This window comes from Tupaia chinensis, unplaced genomic scaffold, assembly GCF_000334495.1.
Source record: "Tupaia chinensis unplaced genomic scaffold, TupChi_1.0 Scaffold146346_1, whole genome shotgun sequence".
In the NCBI taxonomy this organism is placed as follows: domain Eukaryota; kingdom Metazoa; phylum Chordata; class Mammalia; order Scandentia; family Tupaiidae; genus Tupaia; species Tupaia belangeri.
Genome location: NW_006206202.1, coordinates 328,593 through 353,939, shown reverse-complemented (window position 1 = coordinate 353,939; position 25,347 = coordinate 328,593). Strand labels below are relative to the sequence as shown.

The following is a 25,347-nucleotide window of genomic DNA, read 5'->3' as shown; positions in this document are numbered from 1 at the left end:
AGCCAGGCTGTGTGACTATTAGAAGATACATTTCTCATATCAGAACACGAACTTAAAAGTGTACTCTGATATTTTCAAAAAGAAAATGTGAAGAGAGAAATGTTTAAAATGAGTCCTAAAGAAGTTTATGGACTCGGGACGCTCAGAGACTCGAGATGTTCAGCCTCTCAAACCATCCTCCTCCACCCAACCCAATGCTCTCTGAAGCACACTCCACCTGCCCCTCCTTGGGAACTCTACAAAAATCAAGTTTAAGTGAACTGGCTTGTTGGAAAGGATCTATTCTCAGGTTCATTAAGAAAAACTAAAAAAAAAAAATCTAGTTTGTAAAAGTCTTTTATTGTATCCGTGCCACACATAGTGAAAAATAACACTCCTAAAAAAAAGAATGCTACCTTTTCCACAACATTTTATTTTAAATAAAACTTCAAGTACTCTTACATAGGTACAAAAAAAATTCTGATCTATTCGCCTCCAACAGGCCACCACAACACACAGTAGATAAAACACAGTGGTTACAAATGTCTTTTAAATTTATTTCTGAGGCAAGGCAAATGGGAGGGAAATGTTTCTATGAAAAAATACTGTGTGTGTAGGAAATTGTCACAATTTTATTCCACATGGATACAAATGATTATACTTTAATTTAGGCCCTGGTGGCTTAAAATTATATAACAAAATAGAAAAATGGAAAACTAATATCCCCTACACCCTGTTTCGAAGGCAGGCACTACCAAGATTAAGGAGACGCCACAGTGTTGGTAGAGGATAATCACTGTACAAGCTGGATAGCTATCATTACCTCCCGACTAAAATAAAATGCTACCGTCCTTCTAAGGCATAAACAATAATGTCTGCAAACAATATATACACATAGTACATATTTAAAACAAGACTGAATATAAACAATAATGAACAGTATATACATGTCAATTCTTTTCACTGTCTGGAAATACAATTTAACTACACAAGTGATGCAGCAACATATATATATATAAATGTACTTGTAACTCTACAGTAAAGTTTATTTTTGGTGCTTTTATAGCACATCAGTGTAAACAGTTTAACTTGGCTTTGTTTTATATTTTAAAACATTCCTTGTTGTATTTTCAAGATTTAAAGCAATTTTCTAGTTCTTCCTTTTCACAGAAAACGAAGATTCTGGATGTGGTTTAATCATAAATAATTCATAAAATTAAATACATTCACTAAAAAATAAACTACAAAGTAAAAAAATGAAAAATAGATATTTATTGAGAGGGAAAGGAGAACCATTTCCCACATTAGAGCTCTGGTGTTGAATATTCAGTGCGATTTGATATATTTTAATTGCTATTGCACTATAACACCCTTTCCTTTGAAAATTCTTTGGGTGTGCTTCCCTGTTCTACCTAAATTAGCTGATAAATCACACAAACCAATAACCGAGGGCCTTGGTTGTTGTAGGAGTGAAGCCTTTAAAAATGGTATCATTCTTCTGATACTTTTTTTTGATACTTATTTAAGAAAAAAAAAAAGTCATTATGTATGTGCCTTGCACGTTTATGTAAATACAGTTCACATTGCTGGTCTCATTTGTCCTTGTTTAAAAGGAAAAATAAAAGAGATTATTGTAACTTCAGCTCACTTTGAAAGTATCTGTCCATTTTTTTTCAAAATACTTCCTCATACTGTGGCCAGCTCTGCCTATATCAGAATCATCTTCATTAAATGTTTCACAGTTGTCAAAAACAAGCCTGACATCTAGAGCAAAGGTTTCAAGGTTTGGATACCTGAAAGAAAACACACAGTTAGAGATTGCTTACATGAGATGACTGTTTTGCAAAGAAAATGAAGGGCTGATAGAAGGTGAAATGAAAAGTGAAACTGAAAGAAAAAGATCAGGATAACTTGATTTAAACAGGCATAAAATATATAATACCTGTAAGAAATGGAACATTTAAGAACATTCCACTATATTCTGGACCACATAAGATTTAAGGATAGGTTAAATTAAAAAAAAAAAAGATTTCTATGATGATCAAGGTATACTGCAACTAACTAGTATTTTCCCCACACTCCATGTCCTCTTTGACCTGCACAATTATCCTATTACAGAACTCATTCCACCTGCCTAGATTGTTAATTCTGATCAACAACATCACTTACAGTATCAAGTTATCTGCATTCAAAATGTTCAGTTGCAGCAGAAATAATGGAAATGCTTCCTGTGCACTAGATTATCACGTTTCCCTGGTTGCTGCTGTATACATGTCAGGATATGCTGCTCTGAGTTAGCTCTCCCTCATTTCTCATTTTTCATCTTTTCTAATATGCTCTTTTGCATATTGAGTATGATGGACTAAAACAAGAAAAAAAAAAAAAAAAGCATGTGCTACCCGTTTACTAGAGAATGTGATGAGGGACTGCCTTCTTTATTATTATTATTATTATTATTTTTTTTTTTTGCCAGAGGTACATGTGCTGACCAGAGACACAGAGAGAGAGGGTGAGGAGGAAAGTAGCTCCCCATGGCCATGCTACAAAACCTTCTCCTCCATCTCTCCCTCTTTTGGGGAATGTGGACATGTACACACATGTGGCCTGTGTATTGTTTTTCAAGCCAGTGGGTCTTGGACTTGAACTATGCAGTCAGCCGTAAGGGATCCAGCTCCCTTAACCACCAGGCCATGGAGCTGACCCAGGACTACCTTTCCGTAAGAAGCATAATGGAGGACAGGTGGTAGTGTGGTGGGTTTGCATCCTGGGACCTCCTTGAGCATGAGCCAGGCTGCCTGAGACTGAGGTGGACTGAGTAAGGACTCTGTTGGGGATGCCAGTCTCTCTCTCTCATGGAAAAAAAAATGGGTAAACTTAAAAATATAAAGAAGTATTGTGGCATCCCACATGGCTGGCATCACAAACAGGACTATGCAAGTTACTTCCCTTTCTTGGCCTCCTCCACGGTGGCATCCCCATTCAACATACTCATTCTTGGGGCCAGCAGGTAGCGAGGTGGTTAAGGTGTTGGACTCTCACATGGCCAACAGCAGTTCTAATCCAAGACCTGAAGGGTTGCTTTCCCACTCTCCCTTCCCCATCTCTTCCTCTGGTAAGTGCATGTGCCCTATAGCAAATTCAATAATGAATAAATAATTCTTGGGAAAAAAAAGGACTCATTTTCAGAAAGAAGATCTAATTTTGTAGCATTTTGTGTTATTTTGTGTTAACTTCTAAGCTTATTTGTTTGAGAGATTTTGAGGTTTAGGTTTATCCTCCATTCAGAAAATAGAGGATCAGGAAAATTAGAGTTAAGGGTTAAACCATGGTAAAGTCTTCATCAGTAAGTCTGTCCTTGTCATTTAATGATAAATTCAACGGTGCTGCCCACCTAGACATCTGACTATTTTGATAGATACAAAAGCTAAAGAATGAGTCTATCTTTAGACTACAGCTTTTGCTGTTTGGTTCATGTCGGGATCTATAATTTTAGTAGTTTTAAAAGTTTCCTGAATTTGAGCAGGTTCTATTTATAATTTTAAAAAGAAAAAAATAGAAATAGACATAATCTTTTGAAAGATTGACATTTCAGCCTACAAGGAAACAGTCATTTGGTCAGTTTGGCAAATCATGTGGTACATGTGAGAGACACTGATTATTTTAAGCCCCATTATCAACCCTTCTAAACTGAATACAAATCATGGAGCACAAGAAATGTTGAGGAAGAACTGAATAATATACTGTATAATCACGACAAAAATAGTAATATAATTAAAATATATTCTTTCAGTGTGAAGCTCCTTCTGCCTCCATATTGTTGACTGCCTGGTGTCATGGGCGGTGGTTAAGGTAATCTTCCTCTGGTAGGGAAGGCTATGTTAAACTACAGGTGTGTGGGAGGACAGACAGAGAGTGGAAAAGAGGCGCCAGCTAGACAGTGCTGGCCATTCCCTTCCCACGTGGAGAGCCATTTTCTGCACATGCCGACCTTGTTCCTGTGGCTCCAAAGTGGGCCACTGTCCAGAACCAACTGAATTATGTTATCTAAGAGCTGCTACTCTGGCAGGAGTTTGAGGTAGTCTAACAAAGATCATTAATTACGTGAAAAAGTTACTTTACTCTTAAAATAGTATAGCAAAGAGAATACAGTAAAGAGAAATAACAGTTTTCTTCCACATTACAAACATGTTTAGTATTTTCCAACAACTCATAATAAAACTTTTAGTTTTAACATTTTTCCAATGACCTTCTATTTCTATATTATAAAAGTCTGCAAATAGAGTCAATTTTTGTTATATCCACATGAAGTGATGTCAATATTCCACTGATGCAAAATGATAACTCCAGCTTACATATCACTTTGGGAGGTTTCCCAATACTTTTTCTTACACCCTATCTGGGTTTCTTGCTCTTCCAATATCAAAATCAGGTTTATTGCACTGCTTTTTAAGTTAATAAATACTGGTGGTTTTTTTTTTCTTTTTGTTTTTGTTTTATGTTTTGCCATAGGATGTGTGTGCTTGCCGGACAGACAGAGACAGAGAGACAGAGAGAGGGAAAGTGAGAAATCACCCCTCATGGAGGATGGCCATGCCACAATCCGTTTTCCTCCAGTATCCTATTGGGATTTTGAGCACACATGTACTCACACTTGGCATGATTTTTAAGCCACCGGGTCTCAGTCGGCCATATGGTAGTCCAGTGCTTTAATCCCATACTACCTGCTGCCCCCAGTTATTAAGTATTTTTGATTGACTTGTCTTCATACTATACCACCCCAACCAAATACACACACACTTATGCCCCTCCCTCTCTAAGGCAAGGCTGTGACTTTGCTGTTAAGTAATACATCTTTGGCTTACTAGAAAAGTACCCAGGACATATCAGGTAGTCTATAAATATTTACTGAACTGAAATGATTTACTTACTGTCCACTACTTAGTTTCTCCCTAATTGTAGAAAAATCCATAGGCTTCTTAATAACTTTTTTATAACCAGGAACAAGTTTCAAGTTTACAGGAAGTAAAAAAGGCCATGCATCTTCATGAGTTTCCATTTCAGTCAGGATCATACTAAAGAAAATAATGTTAAAAATGAGTATCTAGACTTCAGAATTATCTATTTTATAAAAATATTTGCTTTCTATCACAATACTTCATGTAAAAGCTCAACACAAATTAATTTATTAAAAAAGACAAAGAAAACATTTCTTATACATTCACTTGTAGTTATACTTTACAGTTTTCTGTTTATACAAATTCTCAGAAAGTAGCTTGTAATATAAATACACAGTACATGAAACCTGAAATAATACCTGCAAAGAGCTAGGTCCTTGGAGTCATCTCTTTTAGGTTTCTTAACAGAAGTAAAACTTTCTTGTTTTGCCAAGTTCACAGACGTGTTTTCATCTATTTTTCTTTTTTTGAGGTCTTTGTTTCCTCTTTTTAGTGAGCTACTTGTAGATGCAGAATCTTCATCTTCAGTATCACCTGCCAAAGTTACTTTCTTGCCTTTCTTTGACTCAGTCTTTTTTCCTTTGACATGAATTTTTTTGATTTTTAGAGTTTGACCACTTGCCTTTAATTAAAAAAATTGAATGAGGTGTAAGAAAATAATTCTACAGACCTTCTATTATTTTAGATTATAGAAATATGACAGGACAAACAAGAATATTAACTCTGATCTAGAAAATGGATGATTCTATTATCACTCTAAAGAAAAAAAAAAAATCTGTGAACTTGTTTTCCAATAATAGAAGGGTAAAATCTGGGACCAGCAGATGGCATAATGGTTACATTGTTGAACTCTCATGTAGTCAACCATGGTTTAAGTCCTAGACCCAGCAGATTAAAACTCATGTAGGGGGGACCAGCAGTTAGCATAATGGCTGTCGCTGGACTCCCATGTAGTTGACCACAGTTCAAGTCCTGGACCTGGTGTCTTAAACTCATGCCAGGTGCATGTGCATGCGTGCCCAAGATCCCAAGAGGAGACTGGAGGAGAAGGGATTGTGGCGTGACCATACCCCCTGGGGGGTGATTTCTTGCTTTTTGTCTCTATGTCTCTCTCTGTCTGGTGAGTGCATGCGCCCTATAGTGAAAACCTCTCCAAAAAAGAAAAAAAAATCTAATAAAGCATCAGAAGTATATTCATCATAAGAATTTTTAAAATTTGAATTTGCTGATATCATGGTAATCTATCTTTGGTACTACCTAACTTAATAGCAGTATTCCTTCAGTCTTGGTCACTAGCTGAATACGTTTAGAGATACCAAAAAAATCCTCTCTTTCATAGCACACTAAAATTATGAACAAAAGTGAAAATAAAACATATAGATTTTATTAATAAGAAATTTGAAGAGGTAATAAAAAGGTCAGCCAAAACACAAACTTGAAGTTCCTACATGTGAACAAAGTAGTGGTGAAAGATGGGGAGAGAAAGGTGTCTATTTTTGAGGAAAACGATATAGAAAAGAATGATATAAAAGATGGAACTCTGGGTGAAAATATCTATAAGGTCCTGTTTTCTCATCTGTGAAATAAGAAAGACAAGTCCCACATTTCCTAAAGTCATTCCAGCTCTATAATTACATGGAAAAAAAATCTGAGTGGCCTCATACGATCTAACCATAAACTGTAAGCAAACACACTGATGCACTAATGAGCTCCCCACCCTGATTTTAGGAATAGGGAAATAGCTCTGTCTTTTGAGAGTAAAAGCTACAATAAATAATAATCATCAAAAAGATTTAAGTAAAGTCACTGGTAATATATGGTTTGGTCTGAATCCCCAAAATAGTGCAGGCCCAACTTTCCAGACTATGAAGAAACCCTAGAAACCCTAGACGGCAGTCACATACCAGCCCAGTCACAACCTTCAGCAATAACTGGAGGTTGGCTGTACTCCTTTTCTTTGGACAGGTTTTTGCTATAGAGCACGTGCGCTTGCCAGAAAGACAGAGAGAGACAGAGAGACAGAAAGCAAGAAATCATCCCCCCCACCTCGCAATCTCTTCTTCTCCATTCTCCTCTTGGGATCTTGGGCATGCACGCACATGTGCCTGGCATGAGTTTAAGCCACCGGGTCCGGGACTTGAACTGTGGTTGACTATGTGGGAGTCCAGCGAACATAGCCATTATGCCAACTGCTGGTCCCGGTTGGCTATATTCTTAAAATGAATTTGGCTGAAAATATTTCTTTGGAAAATTTTATGGCAGTATCTTTGAAGATTTCATGATCCCTCCCAGCACTATTACTTTAAAGTGCTCTTAATCAGTCAATTAAAATTATTCTCTACTGCAGGTTAAAAGTACAGTTAAGGAGATATTTTAATTGACTAAAATAATAAGGCAAACCATAAATCCAACATTCTCCCATACCATACCAAAGAATCACTATCTTTGTCACTATCTGGAATAACTAAAATGTTTTGCTACATGTTTTCTCCATTTAGTTTAATCACTAAAATCTGATTGTTTAGGGTTTTCTTATTACACTAAGCTTTTTGCACTCTGAAATCATTTAAAACAGAGAGAATGATTAATATAATGAAAACGTTCATTTAATGAAGATTAAATTAAGTTAGGTTGAATAGTTACCTTATTTTTAAAAATTGCATGAATGGGCCAAATTTAGTTTCTCTTTGAAATAATATTACTTGGGATCATTTTGTAACAGATGAATACGATAAGGGAATATGAAATTGAAATCACAGAATTTTTCTATTTCTTCAATAAATGATGCTTACCTAACTATGTCTCACTAGACAGTGAACATACATATATCTTAAAAGCAAGCTTTTATATGTTAGTCTGTTATATGTGATTATTTTTTTTCTTGCACAGATATGCCCTTCTTGTTAGAGCACAAATTTAAAGAGGAATTTTAGTGGGTCTTATGCAGAACTTACCAAATTACATGTACAAAGGTATGTGTAATTAATGTCACATTTGCATATTTATATATGAGAAACTGTGGGGCCAGCTGGTGGTATGATAGTTGGGGTGCTTGGAACCCACATGGCTGACTGCATAGTTCAAGTCCTAGACATGATAGCTTGAGAAATATGCTGGGCACATATGCATGTGTGCCCAAAATCCTGATAGGAGAATGAAAGAGAAGGGAGTGCAGCAGAACACCCTCCCCCCGGGGGCTGCTTTCTCACTTTCTCTCTCCCTCTGTTTCTCTGGCAAATGCAGGCATCTGTTAGCAAAAATTTTTTCAAAAGAGAGAGAGATAAATTATGAACTGATAGCTCACAGGCTGTCCACAGCACAGCACACTGAATGTGCTATTTAGCTAATATGATGTTTGTAAAAATTCTGAGTTCGTTTCATATATTTAATATTTGGGAAGATATACATACAAATCTGTAAGTTAGAGTTCTCTTAAAACACTGTAAGATCCTGGAACACTAGGGCTCACATTCTCCAGGCCACTCGCTGGCTGGAGCTGAGGGAGGACATCACACTGAAATGGAGGCCTGCCTCTCTAGGTTGCCCGACTGCCCGCTACGGGTCCAGTGAGCTCTCTCAGTCTATTTGCGTGGCTTTCACAGATACTGGAGCTTTTACCCTCCAGTATGTGAGAGTGGGGCGTGTATGTGTCCACATGTATTTTGATCCTGTGATTATCTACATATACACAAACAAAAAGTAAAAATAGTTCGTCGTGGTGATGTATGCAGAAATAGCCATTTGAGAGCAAGATATGTAATATAAATTATTTGGAAATAACCATGAATTAACCGGAAAGATAGTTTAAAGACCTTAACTTTTCCTTATATATCAAAATCAAGAGTTTAGGATATGTATTATTTTAATGTAAGAAATATAACATCAGTTCGGTACACTTAAAGCAAAAAACCAAGCAGAGATTTAGAAAGCTGCATTTACTTAGAAGATCTTGGATAAGATCAGAGGTCTTATGCTTCTAAGTCCACCCCTTGACTGCTAGACCGCTACATTTCTCTAATTAAGCACATTTACTGAAAAGAAAATATTCAATGGCCTACCATGTCATAACCCCAGGACTTAAAACATTTTACCTTTTAGTAATTCATAAGAAACCTTCAGTAACCTCACAGTTATGAACTAAAAGATAATTCATGTATGATGAGTGAATATCACTGTCAAACTACACGAATTGTGTATGACAACTATAATCAAGTAGTGGGAAATCAAAGAGCAATAATTAGTGAATATGATGCCACATGGAACCTTGCTATTTTGTAAAATATGGTCCAAAATATCATAAAATATTAATATAAGCATTTCAAAGAACTCTTAAAATTACAAAAACTTCCATATGTACATGACCTGATTTGATCCTCCATAAGTCCCCAAAGCAGATGCTACCCCAATTTCCCCTAAAGCTAAGAAAGCACTCCAATGTTTACAGATGAACAAAGGAAAAATCAGCAAGGGAGACTGAGAAGGAGCAAGGGCAGGAAGGAAATCAGGCGAGTGTGATATCCAAGAAACCAAATGAAAACGTAGTGTTCTGGGAGGTGGGAGTGTTCAACTCTAGGTAACTGATAGGTCAGATGAGGCCTAAGCACTGTTGACGAGACTGAGCAATGTGGAAGTTGTTTGTGGCCATGATGAAAGCAATTTCAGAGAAACTGTGGAGGAGGTGAAAATCTGACTAGAGTGAGTTCAAGAGCAAGTCGTAGGAGACAAATTAAAGAGATCAGAAAAGGAAAGTTCCAAGATTTTTCTGTAAAGGGAAGAAGATAAGTGGAGGAAATAGGTGAAAGGAGATGTGAGATCAGAAAAAGGTTTTTTTTGCTTAGTTTTCTTAAAATGGGAAAAATAGTAACATGTCTGTAGGCCAATGAGAGGAACCCAGGAGAGAGAGAAACTGGGGATACAGAAGGGAGAGCTGCTGTAGGATGTTCTTAAGGAGGTAAGAAGGGATGGGATCTGAAGCACAAGTGGGGGACTGCTTAGGAGAATTAGCAGTTCACAGCCACCGGAGAGAAGATGAGACCAGTAGATGCAATGGCTAGATCTTGTAATGTCTTCTTTGGATGGCTTCCATTTTTTCAGTGGGATGAGTTAAGATCATTAATTGAGTATGAGGATGGAGGAGACAGTGTTGGAGACACATTATTAGATAATCATCAGGCCCTTCTCAATGCCTTGAAAGGGCTGGGTATTTTCCACAATCAAACTCAGACACAAAGGTATTGATTCTAGGAGAGGACAGAGAATAAGATGAACCAGTATGATGGTTTTATCGAGAGAGAGAGAGAGAGACAGACAGACAGACAGACAAAGGACCTAAAAGTGAATGCAGTGATTAGGAAAATGGGATACTGACACATCATAAGATAGCTTAGGAGGGAAGAGAAGACAGGAAGGAGCAAGTACAGTGAAAAGGTCTTACGAAAAATGAATTGGCGACCTTGGTGTGATCAAAAGATGGTTGGGGGAACCAGCAGTTAGCGTAATGGCTATGTCGCTGGACTCCCATGTAGTTGACCGCGGTTCGTGTCCCGGACCCAGTGGCTTAAAACTCACGCCGGGTGCGTGTGCATACGTGCCCAAGATCCCGAGAGGAGAATGGAGGAGAAGGGATTGCGGCGTGGCCATCCCCCCTGGGGGGTGATTTCTCACTTTCTGTCTCTATGTCTCTCTATGTCTGGCGAGCGCACGTGCCCTATAGCGAAAACCTCTCAAAAAAGAAAAAAAAAAGATGGTTGGGAGTGCTAGAGGGAGAGGATTGGAAAGAAAGGAAGTAGTGGGCAGATGGACGTTTAGAATTGAGTTTATGGGGAGGTGGTAGTTGCGGTAATGAATAGGTCAAGAGATTAAATGTGGGAGGGAGTGACTAAGGTAGAGAAAAGTAGGCAGACCTGCCTTCAAATATATACTGATTATTTTATACTTCTTGTTCCTTACTCTGTAATTCCAAACCCCACTTCTTCCTATTTTATTATATCACCTTCCTCTTAACTAGTATGACAATTCATGGATTTCTATTTAAAGTATGACTGGAAAATGACTTAAAATAAAAATGCTTATTATGATATGATCTAGCAATTCTACTCCTAGGTATATATCCAAGACAACTAAAAACTTGCATTTTGGTCCAGCAGGTGGTATGGTTTTTAAGGTACTAGATTCCCACATGGCAGACCATAGTTCAAGTCCCTGGACTGGTGGCTTGAAAAATCACACCAGGGGTGCGTGCATGCATACATGCCCAAAATCCTGAAAGGAAAGAAGAATGGAGGAGAAGGGATTATGGTGTAGCCATCCCCTCAAAGGGTGATTTCTCATTTTCTCTCCCACTGTCTTTCTCTCTCCGTGAGCGCATGTACCCCCATGGCAAAAAACATACATACATACATAAATGCATTCATACAAAAACTTATTCATGAATGTTCCTTGTAGATTTATAGTAGCCAGAAAGTGGAAACAAGGCAGATACCTATCAGTTGATGAATAAATACACAAAATGTGGCATATCCACATGAAGGACTACTGGCTGAAAAAGGAAGCACTAGGGCTGGCAGGCGGTGTGGTGGTTAAGGAGCTGGACTCCCACATGGCTAGTAGCTTGCTTTCCCACTTACCCTTTCTCACTCTTTGTCTCGGGAAAACAAAACAAAACACACACACACACACACACACACACACAAACACACACAAATAAAATTACATAAATATTTTAATAAAGGAAGCACTAAAATGTGATAGGAAATGAAGATTGAAAATATGCTAAGTGGAAGAAGCCAGATACAAAAGGCCACATAGTCCATGATTCAATTTGTATTAATGGGCACAACAGAGCAAAAATGTAGGTTAGTGGTTGCCACAGGCTGTAGAGAAAAGAAAAATGGACAGTAACTGCTAATGGGTACACGGTTTCTTTTGGAGGTTATGAAGAGTTATCTGGAATTAGAGAATAGTGATGGTTATACAACTCTGAATACACTAACAACCACTGAATTGTTAAAAAGGTAAATTTTATGGTATGTGAATCATGTACCAAGAAAATACCCATTAAATTCTCAAATTTGACATGGCAGTTAAAAAGGTTAGCCATACCTCTGTCTTACCTTAGCAATGCAAGCTGGACAAAACCAGTCCCCATCCGGTATGGTTGTAATCTTGGGTCTGTGGCAGTATGTATGACAGCCTTTGTCACAGCCATCACAAAGGAGAAGCAGTTCTTCGTTATCTCCCTTTCGACAGATTTGGCAGTACTATAATACATGAAAAATCATTTAAAATTAACCCTCTGGTATAAAGAATAGTTACTGGGATGTTAAACACACCAGAATTCTTAGCGTGTATTAGAGTGAACATTCCGCTTGCTGACACATGTACAGTAGCCATACACATCTATGTATCTCTCATTACACAGATATGGACCACATGACGAGGGGAGCAGTTCTGTCGGGGCAAATGCACATTTCAGGTACACTGCAAAGAACAAAGCTAGGGGCCGAATGCCTGCACACACTTCGAAAGCATGTACACATTAACATATGAAATACTTAACATGACATTAGAGCACATAAAGCAATGAATAGCTTTAATACATGGCATATTTTTTCTTTAAATGTATTTCATCTTTTGCTTATCTTAGTATCCTTATGATACCTGAGAAAGAAATAAGAGTTACAGTAATTTTTAAGGTAAAAATTAGGAGACTTGTATTAACATCAGGATTATATAATTAAAAAAAAAACAGGTTTTGACTAAATTATCCACCTGAAGTTTGTGATTAATTGAAAAATATGTCCAAACCAGAAAACTTTACAAGCCAACCCAAGTCAAAATGTGTCATAGGTCAGAGAATAGATCTTACAAAACGATTTTTAAGGAAAGAAATAGGTACAATAAATTAAAGAATTTTACAGGTCATGGTTTATTTTCTAGAACAAAAAATTATTTCTTCCGTATAGAAAAATTTCTAATATAATTAAAAACTTAAAATCTACAAAGAGAAGATTTTTTTCCCCCATGCATACATGTTCTGTATAACAACTTTCACAATGGGAAAGAAGAAAAGTCAGAGAAATAAAAACCCAAGATGGTTTTTAAAGATGGTAAACATTAACATTGTTTTTTGACATTAAGTTCATATTCTGTCACAGAAGAAAATGTCCTATGATCAACATTATAAAAAATGAAGACATTTAAACTAGAAATCATCTAAAGTAAAGTTAGGCATTTATATACTCTTAAAAAACAAAATAGCTTAACTGTTTAAACTGTTTGCTTAATTTTCAGTACATTATAGCTCAACTTTAGTATGTCTCAATATAACTCAGTAAGTATATCAATGACAGTTTTTAAATTTTTTACCAATATAGAAGATACACACTATTCAAGTTAATGAGTCTACCTACCTACCTACCTATCTATCTATAAAATATGTAATATGAAAATTGGCATATATATTAGAGTAAAAGCAGCAGAGTTTTGTTTTTGTTTTTGGGAGAGGTTTTTGCTATAGGGAGCATGCGCTCGCCAGAAAGACAGAGAGAGACAGAGAGATAGAAAGCGAGAAATCACCCCCCAGGGAGGATGGCCACGCCATAATCCCTTCTCCTTCGTTCTCCTCCCGGGATCTTGGGCACGCACACACGTTTGCGGTCGACTACATGGGAGACAAGCGACATAGCCGTTACATCAACTGCTGGTCCCAGAGTTTAACATTTCAATAAGTATCTATTTTATGACCTTTCCTAGTACCACATCACTAAATACGTTAAGTTGGTGTTATTTCTCCAAATTTGAGTTACATCTTTAAAAATTTTATTTTTAAAGGGACCAGCAGATGGCATAATAGCTAAGTTGATGGACTCCCACATGGCCAACCACAGTGTGAATTCTGGACCCGGCAGCTTAAAACTCATTCCAGCCATGTGTGCATGGGTGCCCAAGATCCCAAGAGAATGAAGAAGAGTTTGCAGCATGACCATCTCCTCTGGGGGTTGATTTCTTGCTTTCTGTCTCTCTGGTGAGCACATGTGCCCTATAGCAAAAACATCTCTTAAACTTTTTTTACTTAAAAAACATTCATGGAGATATAACTTTTGGAAGTTTATATTTAAATCCCTATAAAAAGATGTAAAAATCAGATTCATGATTATAAGTAAATCCACTTTTTTTTTTTTTACAATAAATAACTAAAAAACAGTGCAGTCTATCTTACATCTCACATTTATGATTTAAAAATAGTTATTGTGGGCCAGAGCCATAGTGCAGTGGTTAAGGGAGCTGGATTTCACATGGCTGACCATGGGTGGAGTTCCAGCTCTCGTGGCTTGAGTAACATGTTGGATGCCCAAAATCCTAATGGGAGGGAAGACAAAGAAAAAGAATTATGGCATGACTATGTCCTACTGAGGGGTGCTTTCTCCTTTTCTTGCTCTCTCTATCTCTGGTGAGTACACCCACCATCTGGTAATATGAAAAATCAGTAATGTTTTTTTTGATACTTTAAAAAAGGTGATAGATGTCACACTTAAAATACTTTCTTTAATAAATCACAAAAATAGTTCCCAATGTGTTAGAACAAATGTGTTAATACTGGGTGAGGGATTCTTCTTCTTCTTCTTTTTCTTTAGACTGGGTTGTCATTTTCCTGCCTTAGCCTCCCTGAGTTGCTGGGATCACAGATACCTGCCACTGTGCCCAGTCTTTGGGATAGATTAGGAATCAAACAAGTGTCCCCCTGCCCAATGTGGACCACTCCCTGCAGAGCACAGTGTCTTAGCAGTGCATGCAGCCACACTGGGCCTAATATTTGTGTGTGTTTGTTTTAAGATTCATTTTCTTTCCAGAGGGCACACATGCTAACCAGAGAGACATAGAGAAGGAAAGTGAGAAATCATCCCGGGGGAGGGGGGGACCATGCTGCATTCCCTGTTCTATTCTCCTCTCAGGACTTTATTAAGCCACCAAGTCTGGGACTCAACTAGCGTAGTCAGCCATGTGGGATTCAAGGCCTTAACTACCATGTCATCTGCTGGCCCCAGACTCAATATTTGGTTTTAACTCCTATGCTACAGAAAAAAATGGTAGGTGTTGCATACTGTTTTAACATTAACAGCATAAACATACCGTGGGGAAAGAATTATCTGGAGGCAAATTATGACAGCTCCTGCTTTCCTGGTAAGCTTGGTCTTCAGTCAAGAGAGTACTTCTAATGATATTGAGCACTTTCACATTTTGATAGAACTTATGAGGATTATTGCTGGCATTGTTAAATCTCTCATTAAAGGTTACCAAGTGCTGGTTAATCTAGGAATATGAATGTTTACCCTCTTTTCAAGGATATTTCATAGCAAATAATGTAGTATTAAATATTTTTTAAAAAGAAGATTGTGAGAAGTGGAGTTAAATAATGATGAATATTTATTACTAACATGGGAAAAGTGAATGACTTTGCAAAAACTAAAATAAAGATTTAGAGTGCAGAAAATAAGTGTATTAATATAAAAGCAGGTTTTGGTATATATATTTGGGGTTTCTGGGTATAACTTTTGAACCAAACGGACCACACCATGTTGGTTATTTCGGTGCAGATGGGAAAACTAACTGGAGCCGACAATAGCACAGTGATTAAGTGCTCCCAGTAGAGGGAGCTGGATCCCATGCTGCCAACATCAAGTTATGGCCCCAGTGGCTTGAAAAACATGCCGTGCATGTGTGTGCTCATATCCAGAATCCTTGTGGGATAGAGAGATGGAGGAAAGAAGATGGCAGAGTGGTCACCCTGGGGGGTGGGTGCTTGTTTGTTCTTGCACTTGTGTGTACATGTCCTCTGTCTCTCATGAACACACCTGCTCTCTGGCAATTAAAAAAACACACCTGGGAACCAGCAGTTAGCGTAATGGCTATGTCGCTGGATTCCCACGTCGTCGACCGCGGTTCGCGTCCCGGACCCGGTGGCTTAAAACTCATGCCTGGCGCGTGTGCGTGCGTGCCCAAGATACCAAGAGGAGAATGGAGGAGAAGGGATTGCGGCGTGACCATCCCCCCAGGGGGTGATTTCTCGCTTTCTGTCTTTATGTCTCTCTCTGTCTGTCTGGGTGGCGCACGCGCCCTGTAGCGAAAACCTCTCCAAAACAAAACAAAACAAAACAAAACACACCTCTGGGGACTAGCAGGCGGTGTGGTGGTTAAGGCTCTGGGCACTCCCACATGGCCGACCGTGGTTCAAATACCTGATCTGGTGGCTTGCTTTCTCACTTTCCTTCTCTCTCTCTCTCTGTGTATCTCTCTCTCTCTCTGGTCAAATTAAAAGAAATGAATGAATAAATAAAATAAAATAAATAATTAAAAAAAACACATCTCTAACTATACAAATTTCACTTTGATGTAGAAACTCATTCTTTTTTGTTCGTTATATATTTCACCAAATGTATTTGTCCAAGGTGACTTTAAAACTGGTGTTTGTAACTTTTATAAGAAAAAAAAGTTCTAGTAAAAATGCTAACAGATGAACTGAACAATGTCTTAAAACTTATATTAATTCTAATCTGAATAGAGAAAGACTTAAATTTGAACATACTATTGAAACTGCAGATTCATCATTTTATAGACATTTTAGGAAGAAGTGACAACCACAGGAAAAAAAAACCAAATATATTTATAATACACAGAATGAATAAGGCCTTGAGCAGTCTGAGCACAGAGCTAAAAATGAAGGAAAAAAATGCTAAATCATTTAAGGATCACTTCTTTTCCTTGAGGAATAACTATTTTAAGTAAGGGATTTCATCCTTACCTATTATAAAACAAATTCCAAATCTCTGAATTTTAAAGCTAGTTTGTAATTCAAAAGTAAGAATTAAAGTGATTTATAAAAGTCAAGATGTAATAAATACATGTAAAAGGGGCAAGAGGAAACATATACATGATTTCAAATAATATCTTTGGAAATGCATGAACTACAGCTCTTACTTTGAATATACAGCATTGTGGTGCCTGGCATAAAGCAGAGGTTACAACCAGTTCTCACGATTAGTGGAAAGACTAAACGATACACTCTTTATGTCCATCACATCTACCAAATACCTGATATAAGTGCTCAAGATAGAGAGCTCTCTGCTTAATTTTTTACTTATTTAAGTACTTCTTTGGGTTAGAAAAATGAAAACTGATTTTGAAAAAGACATTTTAGGAGTGCAGTTATACAGCAGGTAATCTTAGCAACTGGAATGGTTACAAGAGTAAAAATAAAAGGTTCATGATATTCAGAGTAACAACTATTGTGCTGATAGAATTCAGAAGACAACTTGGGTTACAGTTATAAGCAATCTTCAAGGGAGGCAGAAGCAAGATTTTAAAAATGAAAAGATAACACACTTGGGAGTTTCCTTTAAAAAGGTCAAAATAAGGAAGCAAGCATCCAACTATATGATATTTCAGAATTAGGCAAACTTAAGTGCAGTATATACCACTGTGACAATAGGTAATAATATACAATTAAGAAAGATCTGGAGGTTGGAAGAGAAACAGGATAAAGTAAATTAGTTATAATATTTCTTAAATAAAAACACTTACAACTTTCATAATTGATTTTTCCCATGCTATTGATTTCTGTAACTGCTGAATGCACAGAGCTACCTGTGCAGCACTGCGAGCTTCTGATAATGCCCTTCTCCATACCCTGAGCCCTGGAGCAATATCCTCTTCAATTCTGCATTGAAATATAGAAAAATTGAGTAGGTCATGTCCACACTTATGGTTACTGAATGTGAAACAATCATCACACTGAAAGCCAAGCAATGACGAAAACATGTAACAGCCAATAAGTATAAGGTTTAAGCAACTAAATTTGATGTAGTGCACAGACTGTGGCTACGTGCCTCAAAGCTTAGTCACAACCAGGTAAATGTAAGATCACTTTGCAGGATTATCAACGCACATAACAAAAAAAAAAATGTTTTACAAAGCACCATGCAAATAGCATGATCCATTTGGATCACAGACATACAAGAAGATACATAGATAACAGGCAATAGAAAATAGGCTCCAATTAGCAAAGAAGCACAATAATTTTTCAAGTTAATCTCAATAACCTACCCGTCACCATCACCACTAATGGATGGTGCAGGAGCAGGGACAGTAACTGTGCCCACATTATCCAGTTTGATCTGAATGGTGGTACTTAAGGGGCTCTTCAGATACCTTCTTTCAATGTTCCGCTCCAAATCAGCCAGCCTGGTTACAGCTATATCTAGGGGGTTGTCATTCTTCCGTTCTAGAGCATGTGCACTGCTTTCTTCTTCACCAGTAAATTCTCCATCATGCTCCTTGCACAACATAGTAAATGACTTATGTTCAAAATATACCAAGTCCTCCCTTTCTGATGCAGGCTCTGGACACATCCAACCCTTTACTTGCAAAAAATAGTGTTATTATGGTTTCTTCTTCAAGTGTCAGATGGGTGAATTACCTTTACTTAAAATACAGCAACAGACACCAGCAGATCTCAGGGATCTCTACTAAAAGTTTTTACCTTGTGTTTCCTAATGTTAGGTAGAAACAAGAACAAAAAATTAAATTAAAAAATGATAAGAAAGTTTTGAAAAAGCAAACTTACGTCTTTTGGTATCATGGAAGGTTTAACAAAAATGAACAAAGTATTCGAAAGGATTTTAGACTTAAATGCTCATTACTTCCATGGAATCACTTAACTGGAAATGTCTTGGTAGCCTCTGAACTTTGTTCTTCCTTTCATTGTTACTCCTTCCACTATTCTTCTGCACAGGAACTTGGACTCAGACTCACCACTCAGACCCACTCACAGGGCCTTGCATGGCTGCTACCGTTGTCCCTATAGCTTTCCCCTGCACTTCATTTAGTTAATGCCACTCATCCTGCAGCTCTCCTGTTAAAATTTACTTTAACATGAAAGGCTCCCCTGGGAAAATCCTTCCCTGACCTTCTCGGGGAGATAAGTCTCCCTTTTTCAGGTCCTCTTAGGATCATATAATGCTCTGTAGCCTTGTCATAGTTGCAAGTAATCATTTATATCAGTGTAATCATTTAATTAACATCTTTCTACTTCTAAATTCCATGAGTGTAGGAAGCATGCTTGCTTTTATTCATTCGTCTCTAGCAGAGAAGGCAAATAATGGACACTCAATACATAGATGTTGATAGAACAAATGAATGACCTTATAACTTAGCTTATTTTTATTTATCCTCTACCTCAAAACCCTTCCAAGATTCCCTACTTTTTAACCAAGTCCAAAATCCTTTTTTAAAAGAATTATTTTATTTAACTTGATTATTATTATTTTCAAGTTTGATCAGAGAGATACAAAGAGCGAGAGGGAAAGTGAGAAAGCAAGTTACCAGGTCCAGGACTTGAACCATGGTTGGCTATGTGAGAGTCCAGCACCTTTAACCACCATGCCATCTGCCGCCACCCCCAGCCCCAAATCTTTACTACTGCATTCCAGTACCTCAAGCTACCTCTTTTCTCATGTTCCCCTTCACACATCTTGTGCTACAGTTAAATCCATGACTTGCTACTCTGAATATATGATGAACCTCCAGATCCTAAACCACACTCATCTCTTAGGTTCCATCTCAACCTCTACATGAAATCTTCCCTTATCGCTGCCACATCTGCACCAGAGGCCAAGAGTTCTTCTAAATCCATGTACTCCTGTACTTCTCCACAAACAGCTACTAGACTATCCACCTAGGACGCACCTCTTACCTCCCTCATTATATGGCAAGTTTTCTGAGGGCAAAAACCATAGTTTACTTTATTTTGTGGTGTCCACTGCCTGGTATGGATTAGGGACTTAGTAAATGCATGCTAAATAAAAAAGAAAATGAACTTTAAATTACATCTCTTAAGAGGTCATTATTTTCTATATTAGGATAAAGTCTTCCTCTTTAGCTCAGTAGGACATTTATATTTAGAAAGGGAGGCTAAAACTATGCACAATACACGTAAATGCAAGTTATGTCACATAAATCTTGTTTTCTTATTTCAAAAGGGATATAAAGTTTCTAAATCAAGTGAATTCCATAAATATAGTATATCTTGACTGCTGTGAGACCACTGATAATACAAAAAAGTGAGAATGAGATTAGAGTTAGAGAAATCAAGGTGGTTGAAAACCATATCCAGGGAACCAGCAGTTAGCATAATGGCTATGTCGCTGGACTCCCACGTAGTCGACCGTGGTTCGCGTCCTGGACCCGGTGGCTTAAAACTCACGCTGGGCGCGTGTGCGTGCGTGCCCAAGATCCCGAGAGGAGAATGGAGGAGAAGGGATTGTGGCGTGACCATCACCCCTGGGGGGTGGTTTCTCGCTTTCTGTCTCTATGTCTCTCTCTGTCTGTCTGGCAAGCGCACATGCCCTATAGTGAAAAACCTCTCCAAAAAAAAAACCATATCCAAAAAAATGGCAATTAACCAGGGCTAATCACCTTAGAAAGACCCTCAGTGACAGTGCCCCAAGGCTCTACATGGGGCCTGTCTTGTTAATCACAAAAAACTCGGTTGACTGCTATAAACTTGCTGGTGATATAATACTGGAAAGGAATTTTAATATCCTGAATGAAGGGACTAGGATAAATGTAGTTCTATATGCTGAAAACTGCACACACATAAATTTTTTTTAAAAATTAGAAAGACAAATCTTAGTTTTGATGTTAAAGCAACTTATCAGAGAGATACAACATGTGACAGAACTCACTTAAAAGTACTCTGACAGGACCAGATATTCTTATACTGCATACCCATTAAAGCTGCTAAAAAACTGGTACAAATTCACACAGCAATGGTACAGCCCCAGATTAAGGAAAGTACAGGTGCCATATTTTATGAAGGGCACTCAGAAGAGAATCACGGACCTGGGAACCATTTTACAGGACAAATGGTCAGAGAGATCAATTAACTTGTAAAAAAGAAAACTTGAAAGGAGACACAGAGGCTGTCTAGAGGAAATGGAAAAAAGTAACTAGACATTTTGTATACTTTCAACAACAGATCTTGGACTAGGAACTCACAGATTTTCCCACTGTGAAAAAAAACTTCTAAATTATTAGCAATATTAAAATAGAAATAAATATACCCAAATAGACCTGGGCCACCTAGCTAATGAATCTTTACAATAGTTGTTCCCCAGGCTTTTTTAAGGAAAAACATAATTAAATCCTCTATAGATATTATAATAATGTTCTATGGCTATTTTCATCACTTTTTTAAAATCACTTTTGTTCTGAGACTCTTCAAAACTAATATAATTATAATTTAATTTTCAGAATAATACAGAATAACTAAGTAATACATTATCATGATGTTAAAACATCCTGCTTTAAAAGCGTATTCCACTTAGCAACTGAGGACACAGCCAAGAATGATTAAGCAACCAGCAATGTGATAAGGGCAGTGCACCACAATCTGCCTATGTTACCAGGAAAATGTTTCAGGCCAGCACTCTGGCTTTACACATAATTTAAAAAGCATGATGACATGCTTTTCCAAGTGACAGTCAACTGAAATTGGCAACTAGATGGAAAAAAGTTGGAGGAAAATAAGGGTAGAAGAACCAACTAATTTAAACCAGCAAGTAGCAACGACTGACCACAGAAAGGCTGCAGAAAACAGATTGAACATTTAAAAAGCAAAGCACATTTGGATCATTTAGTGTATGGCAAACCTCTTCACATTTCCTGAGGGAATCACTGTCTAATAATTGGTCTTCATGCTGATGATCCTGTGTCATCAAGACAGTTTAAATTACACTCATTATTCTCAACTTAAGAAGGCAGCTAAAGGCATAACATAAGAGATCCAACAAACATTTTTAAAAATTATGGCACTAAATGGAATAATTTTCATTTCTCCAGAAAATGAACTTATGTAGAGTTCACTTGTTGAAGATGCCAGATAAAGGAAGCATTTTATACTGTATTCTAGTACCAGGAAAAAGAGGGATATAGTTTGCTAGCACAATAGTTTCACTGAATGATAGTTTTGCTTCCCAATATTGGTAACTGTAGCAGGAAAAGGATATTTTATTGCCTCTGGAAAACTAGATTATTTTGAAGATTCTCAAGTACCCAAATGCTTATATTATACTAATTAAGGAGCAAAATTTTAATTATTGTACAGGATAAGATTATGCCATAAGTTTCTCCTGTTTAATAAATGTGAAAAATCAAATCAAATTACAAGGATACTAAATTTTCTAAGCCTCTGCAGGCGTCTTCCTTCATCACCTACCCACTCAGAAATAGCACCTTATTAGAAACTGAGAAGACCTTTCACTGCTTTGTATAAAATAAAAAATTCTTCCACAAAGGTAAAGCTTTCTTGTAGCCTGTCCAGTGGACACCAGTTTTGATCCCTGCCTGTGACATGGTAATGCCAGATAGATTAAACAAACAAACAAACAAACAAACAAACAAACAAAAAGTGGACATACACTCTATGTCTGTGTGTCATAATATGTATGTGGATATACCTATATTGTTCTCCAAATTTAAACTATAGAGAGGAAACATCTGACATCAAATTTGGTTTGTATAGGGAGTTCCTGGTGTTATACAAAACACTGCAGTGGGAGTTTGGTAGAATCTGTACTAGAGTCATTAAAATTATAATGGAGAAAATTGTGAAATTCTGCTTGTGGTAAAATACTAAATACTAGAAATGATATTTGTAAACAGGAGGCAGCAAGATTTAGTAAAAAGAACATGGGTTCGGGAGTCACTTGGTTTGAGTCAACATTTAGCCACTTACTATATGACCACTGCCAGGTTATTTACTTTGAACCTGGTTTCTTGCCTGTAAGATGCAGGAAAATAATTCAGGACCATTTTGAGAATTAAATGAGGTAAACACATTGAGACTAGTAACTGGCGTAATTTAGCCATAAATATTAGTTCCATTTTATTATCCTAAATGCATTTTATTCTAAGTCAACTTTACCTTTACTTGCAAACTTGCTGATGCGACTCTCCTTTCTAGATCTTCTACCTGTTGAAGGATGCTCACATCCATCTCCATAGCTTGTTCTTCTACTGACCAGTTCTCCACTAATCTCGAGTTACCTGGTTTTCTTCATTTTCATTTAATTCAATAATAGCAACTACATTTGAAAAGAAATTAAATTTAAAATGTACTCTATGAAGCGTTTACTCTTGGCAATTTCTTCTAGAGAGTGAATAACATTCTAGGGGTACCACATTTGCCTAACTTAATGTATACAAATGCACCTGTGCACTTGTGCACATGCAGGCAGTTTACCTGTAAAAGTGTACTCTAAAAAACACAAAGGAACATGTTTGCAGGTATAAAACAGTGTAAGAAAGTAATAGCAATTTAAGAATGGAAATAGTTACTGTTTCTTGAGCAAATTAAAAGTGATAAAACATGAGTCTGAAAATTTCACAAAAAAATGCATATGATGAAAAAAAAAAACTATTCGTGGATATCAAAACTCACTGCATCAAAATATACTCATACTTTAATTCCATTTTCCATGAGCTTTTTGAAGCCCCCTCATACTAAAACGTATTTTAAGATGAAAAAGTTAATTCTCTTAACTAACCTACAGATTAGCTCAGCTGTCTTTCAGGTACATACCATCTTTATTCTTGATGCAGGCTTGGGTAATATAATCCAAGTGTTTCTGAATTTGTTTTTGCAATGCCTTTTCTCTTATTCCTCTGAGATGTAGCACTTTGAGCAAAGCTTTTAAATCCTCTGGGTCAATAATTCTCCACCAACCAAATTGCATTTCTAAGTTAAGATAAATATATAGATCTTTTACAAATATTTTAAATAGAAAATATGGTAAAATACAAATCAAAAATTTATTGATATGAACTAGCAAAGATTCGCTTGTAATGTTGGAATCCATTAAAAAAAAAAGTGGCTGTAAACCATCTTAATGTACCTACCTTCTGGAATAGGTTTTGGACTAGGAAAATCTACTGGCTTTGCTACTTCAACAGCTGCAGGTTGAGCTGAAGAGACCTTTTCATTCTGTGGTACTGGAGATTCACTTTTACTTGAAACGTTGGAAGTCAGGAACGAATTACCATTTCCTTCTGATAATCCTAACCCTGATCCCAGACTAGGTAAAGGTGATGTAAATGGAATATTGGGAGTAAGCACACCAGTGGGCCACCCACAAAACTGTAGTCCCATCATAGATACTCCACTTTTCATCTACGAAGACAAAACATTTGAAAGCAGATTAATCTAAGAAGTTAGGAAAAACTTTGGAATCTGAAATTGTTCTTCAAATTATGAAAAAAGAATTCTTTCACTCCTCACAATTAGAGGAAAAAACCCCTTAGCAATAACAATGGCAAACTCCATGTTCCAAAGAAATTTTCCTCCTAGAGACACTGCACCAGGATTAAGTTAAAGTCATTGAAGGTGACTTAGACATAGGCTAAAAGTCCGTAGTTCTAATGAAACGTGGTGACAGAAAGTCTGACCTGTTTCATTTTTCAACTATTGCAATGATACTGTTTCTGTCTGATCCTTCTTCAGGAAGTCAAATATTAAATAAAGCAAAATAAAAGTGAGTTACGGTTAACAGTACTGACCTGAAGAGGTGATAAAGCAAATGGATTTAGACCAACAGGGTTCTGAGCAGAAGATGATGCAAGAAGAGGAGCTGGAGCAGGTGAAGGTGACTTAGATGGTGGCTGAGACGGAGGAGTCACGGCAGAAGCACTTGACAAATCGGCATGGGTAAGTGAAGTGTCATCACAAGGCGTTCTTGGTAAAAGGCTAAACCACTGTCTGTTCTTTTCAGTCAGTGTTTTTAACAACTGGTCATTGGGCAGAGGACTGTAGAACTTCCCTGGACCACTGGAACCGGTATTAAACAGATTACTAGAATCTGCTTTTTCCATGCTGCTTTGGGTTGATGTTGGTTGGACGCTGCCCAGTGACTGTTTCCCACTGGTTTGATAAGACAATGTGCACCCATTTGCACTAACATTTGGTTTGGGAGTCATAGCATCTGACTCAGGAGGCATCTTAGCTACTTCCAAAAGCTTGCTTAATTTGGAGAAAGAACCAGGTTTCTGAAGAAACAGATTTGTGTTATCTTTTTCTTTAAGATCTTCCTTTTGCTCACAATGATCTGTATTTGAACAATTTAAAGAGTCCCCAGAAGTCTCAAAGGTTTCTTCTTTGATCTGGACACTTTCTGCCTTTTTTAGTTTTTCTCTCTCTTTTGCAATTTCTTCTAGTCCTACAAAATAAAAAACATATTATGATGATCAGTTACTATAGATCAAACTACGCTATAATTAAATTTTATTACTATTTACCAAATTATATACATAAATACTTAAACTTTTCTAGATTACCTAATAGTCTCCATATTCCCTCTATATT

General features: G+C 37.1%; 1 protein-coding gene across 1 annotated transcript in view; it reads right to left on the bottom strand.

The window, feature by feature from the left end:
* Window positions 1-600: 600 nt before the first annotated feature.
* Window positions 601-25,347, bottom strand: part of BAZ2B (bromodomain adjacent to zinc finger domain 2B) — a 157,387-nt gene continuing 132,640 nt past the window's right edge. The window contains 11 exon segments of the mRNA XM_014584318.2: window positions 601-1,772; window positions 4,908-5,051; window positions 5,294-5,556; window positions 12,047-12,193; window positions 17,514-17,649; window positions 18,036-18,346; window positions 22,915-23,024; window positions 23,027-23,074; window positions 23,572-23,727; window positions 23,889-24,159; window positions 24,546-25,201. Of these exon segments, the coding sequence (XP_014439804.1) occupies window positions 1,619-1,772; window positions 4,908-5,051; window positions 5,294-5,556; window positions 12,047-12,193; window positions 17,514-17,649; window positions 18,036-18,346; window positions 22,915-23,024; window positions 23,027-23,074; window positions 23,572-23,727; window positions 23,889-24,159; window positions 24,546-25,201 (2,396 nt within the window). The 3' untranslated portion in view covers window positions 601-1,618.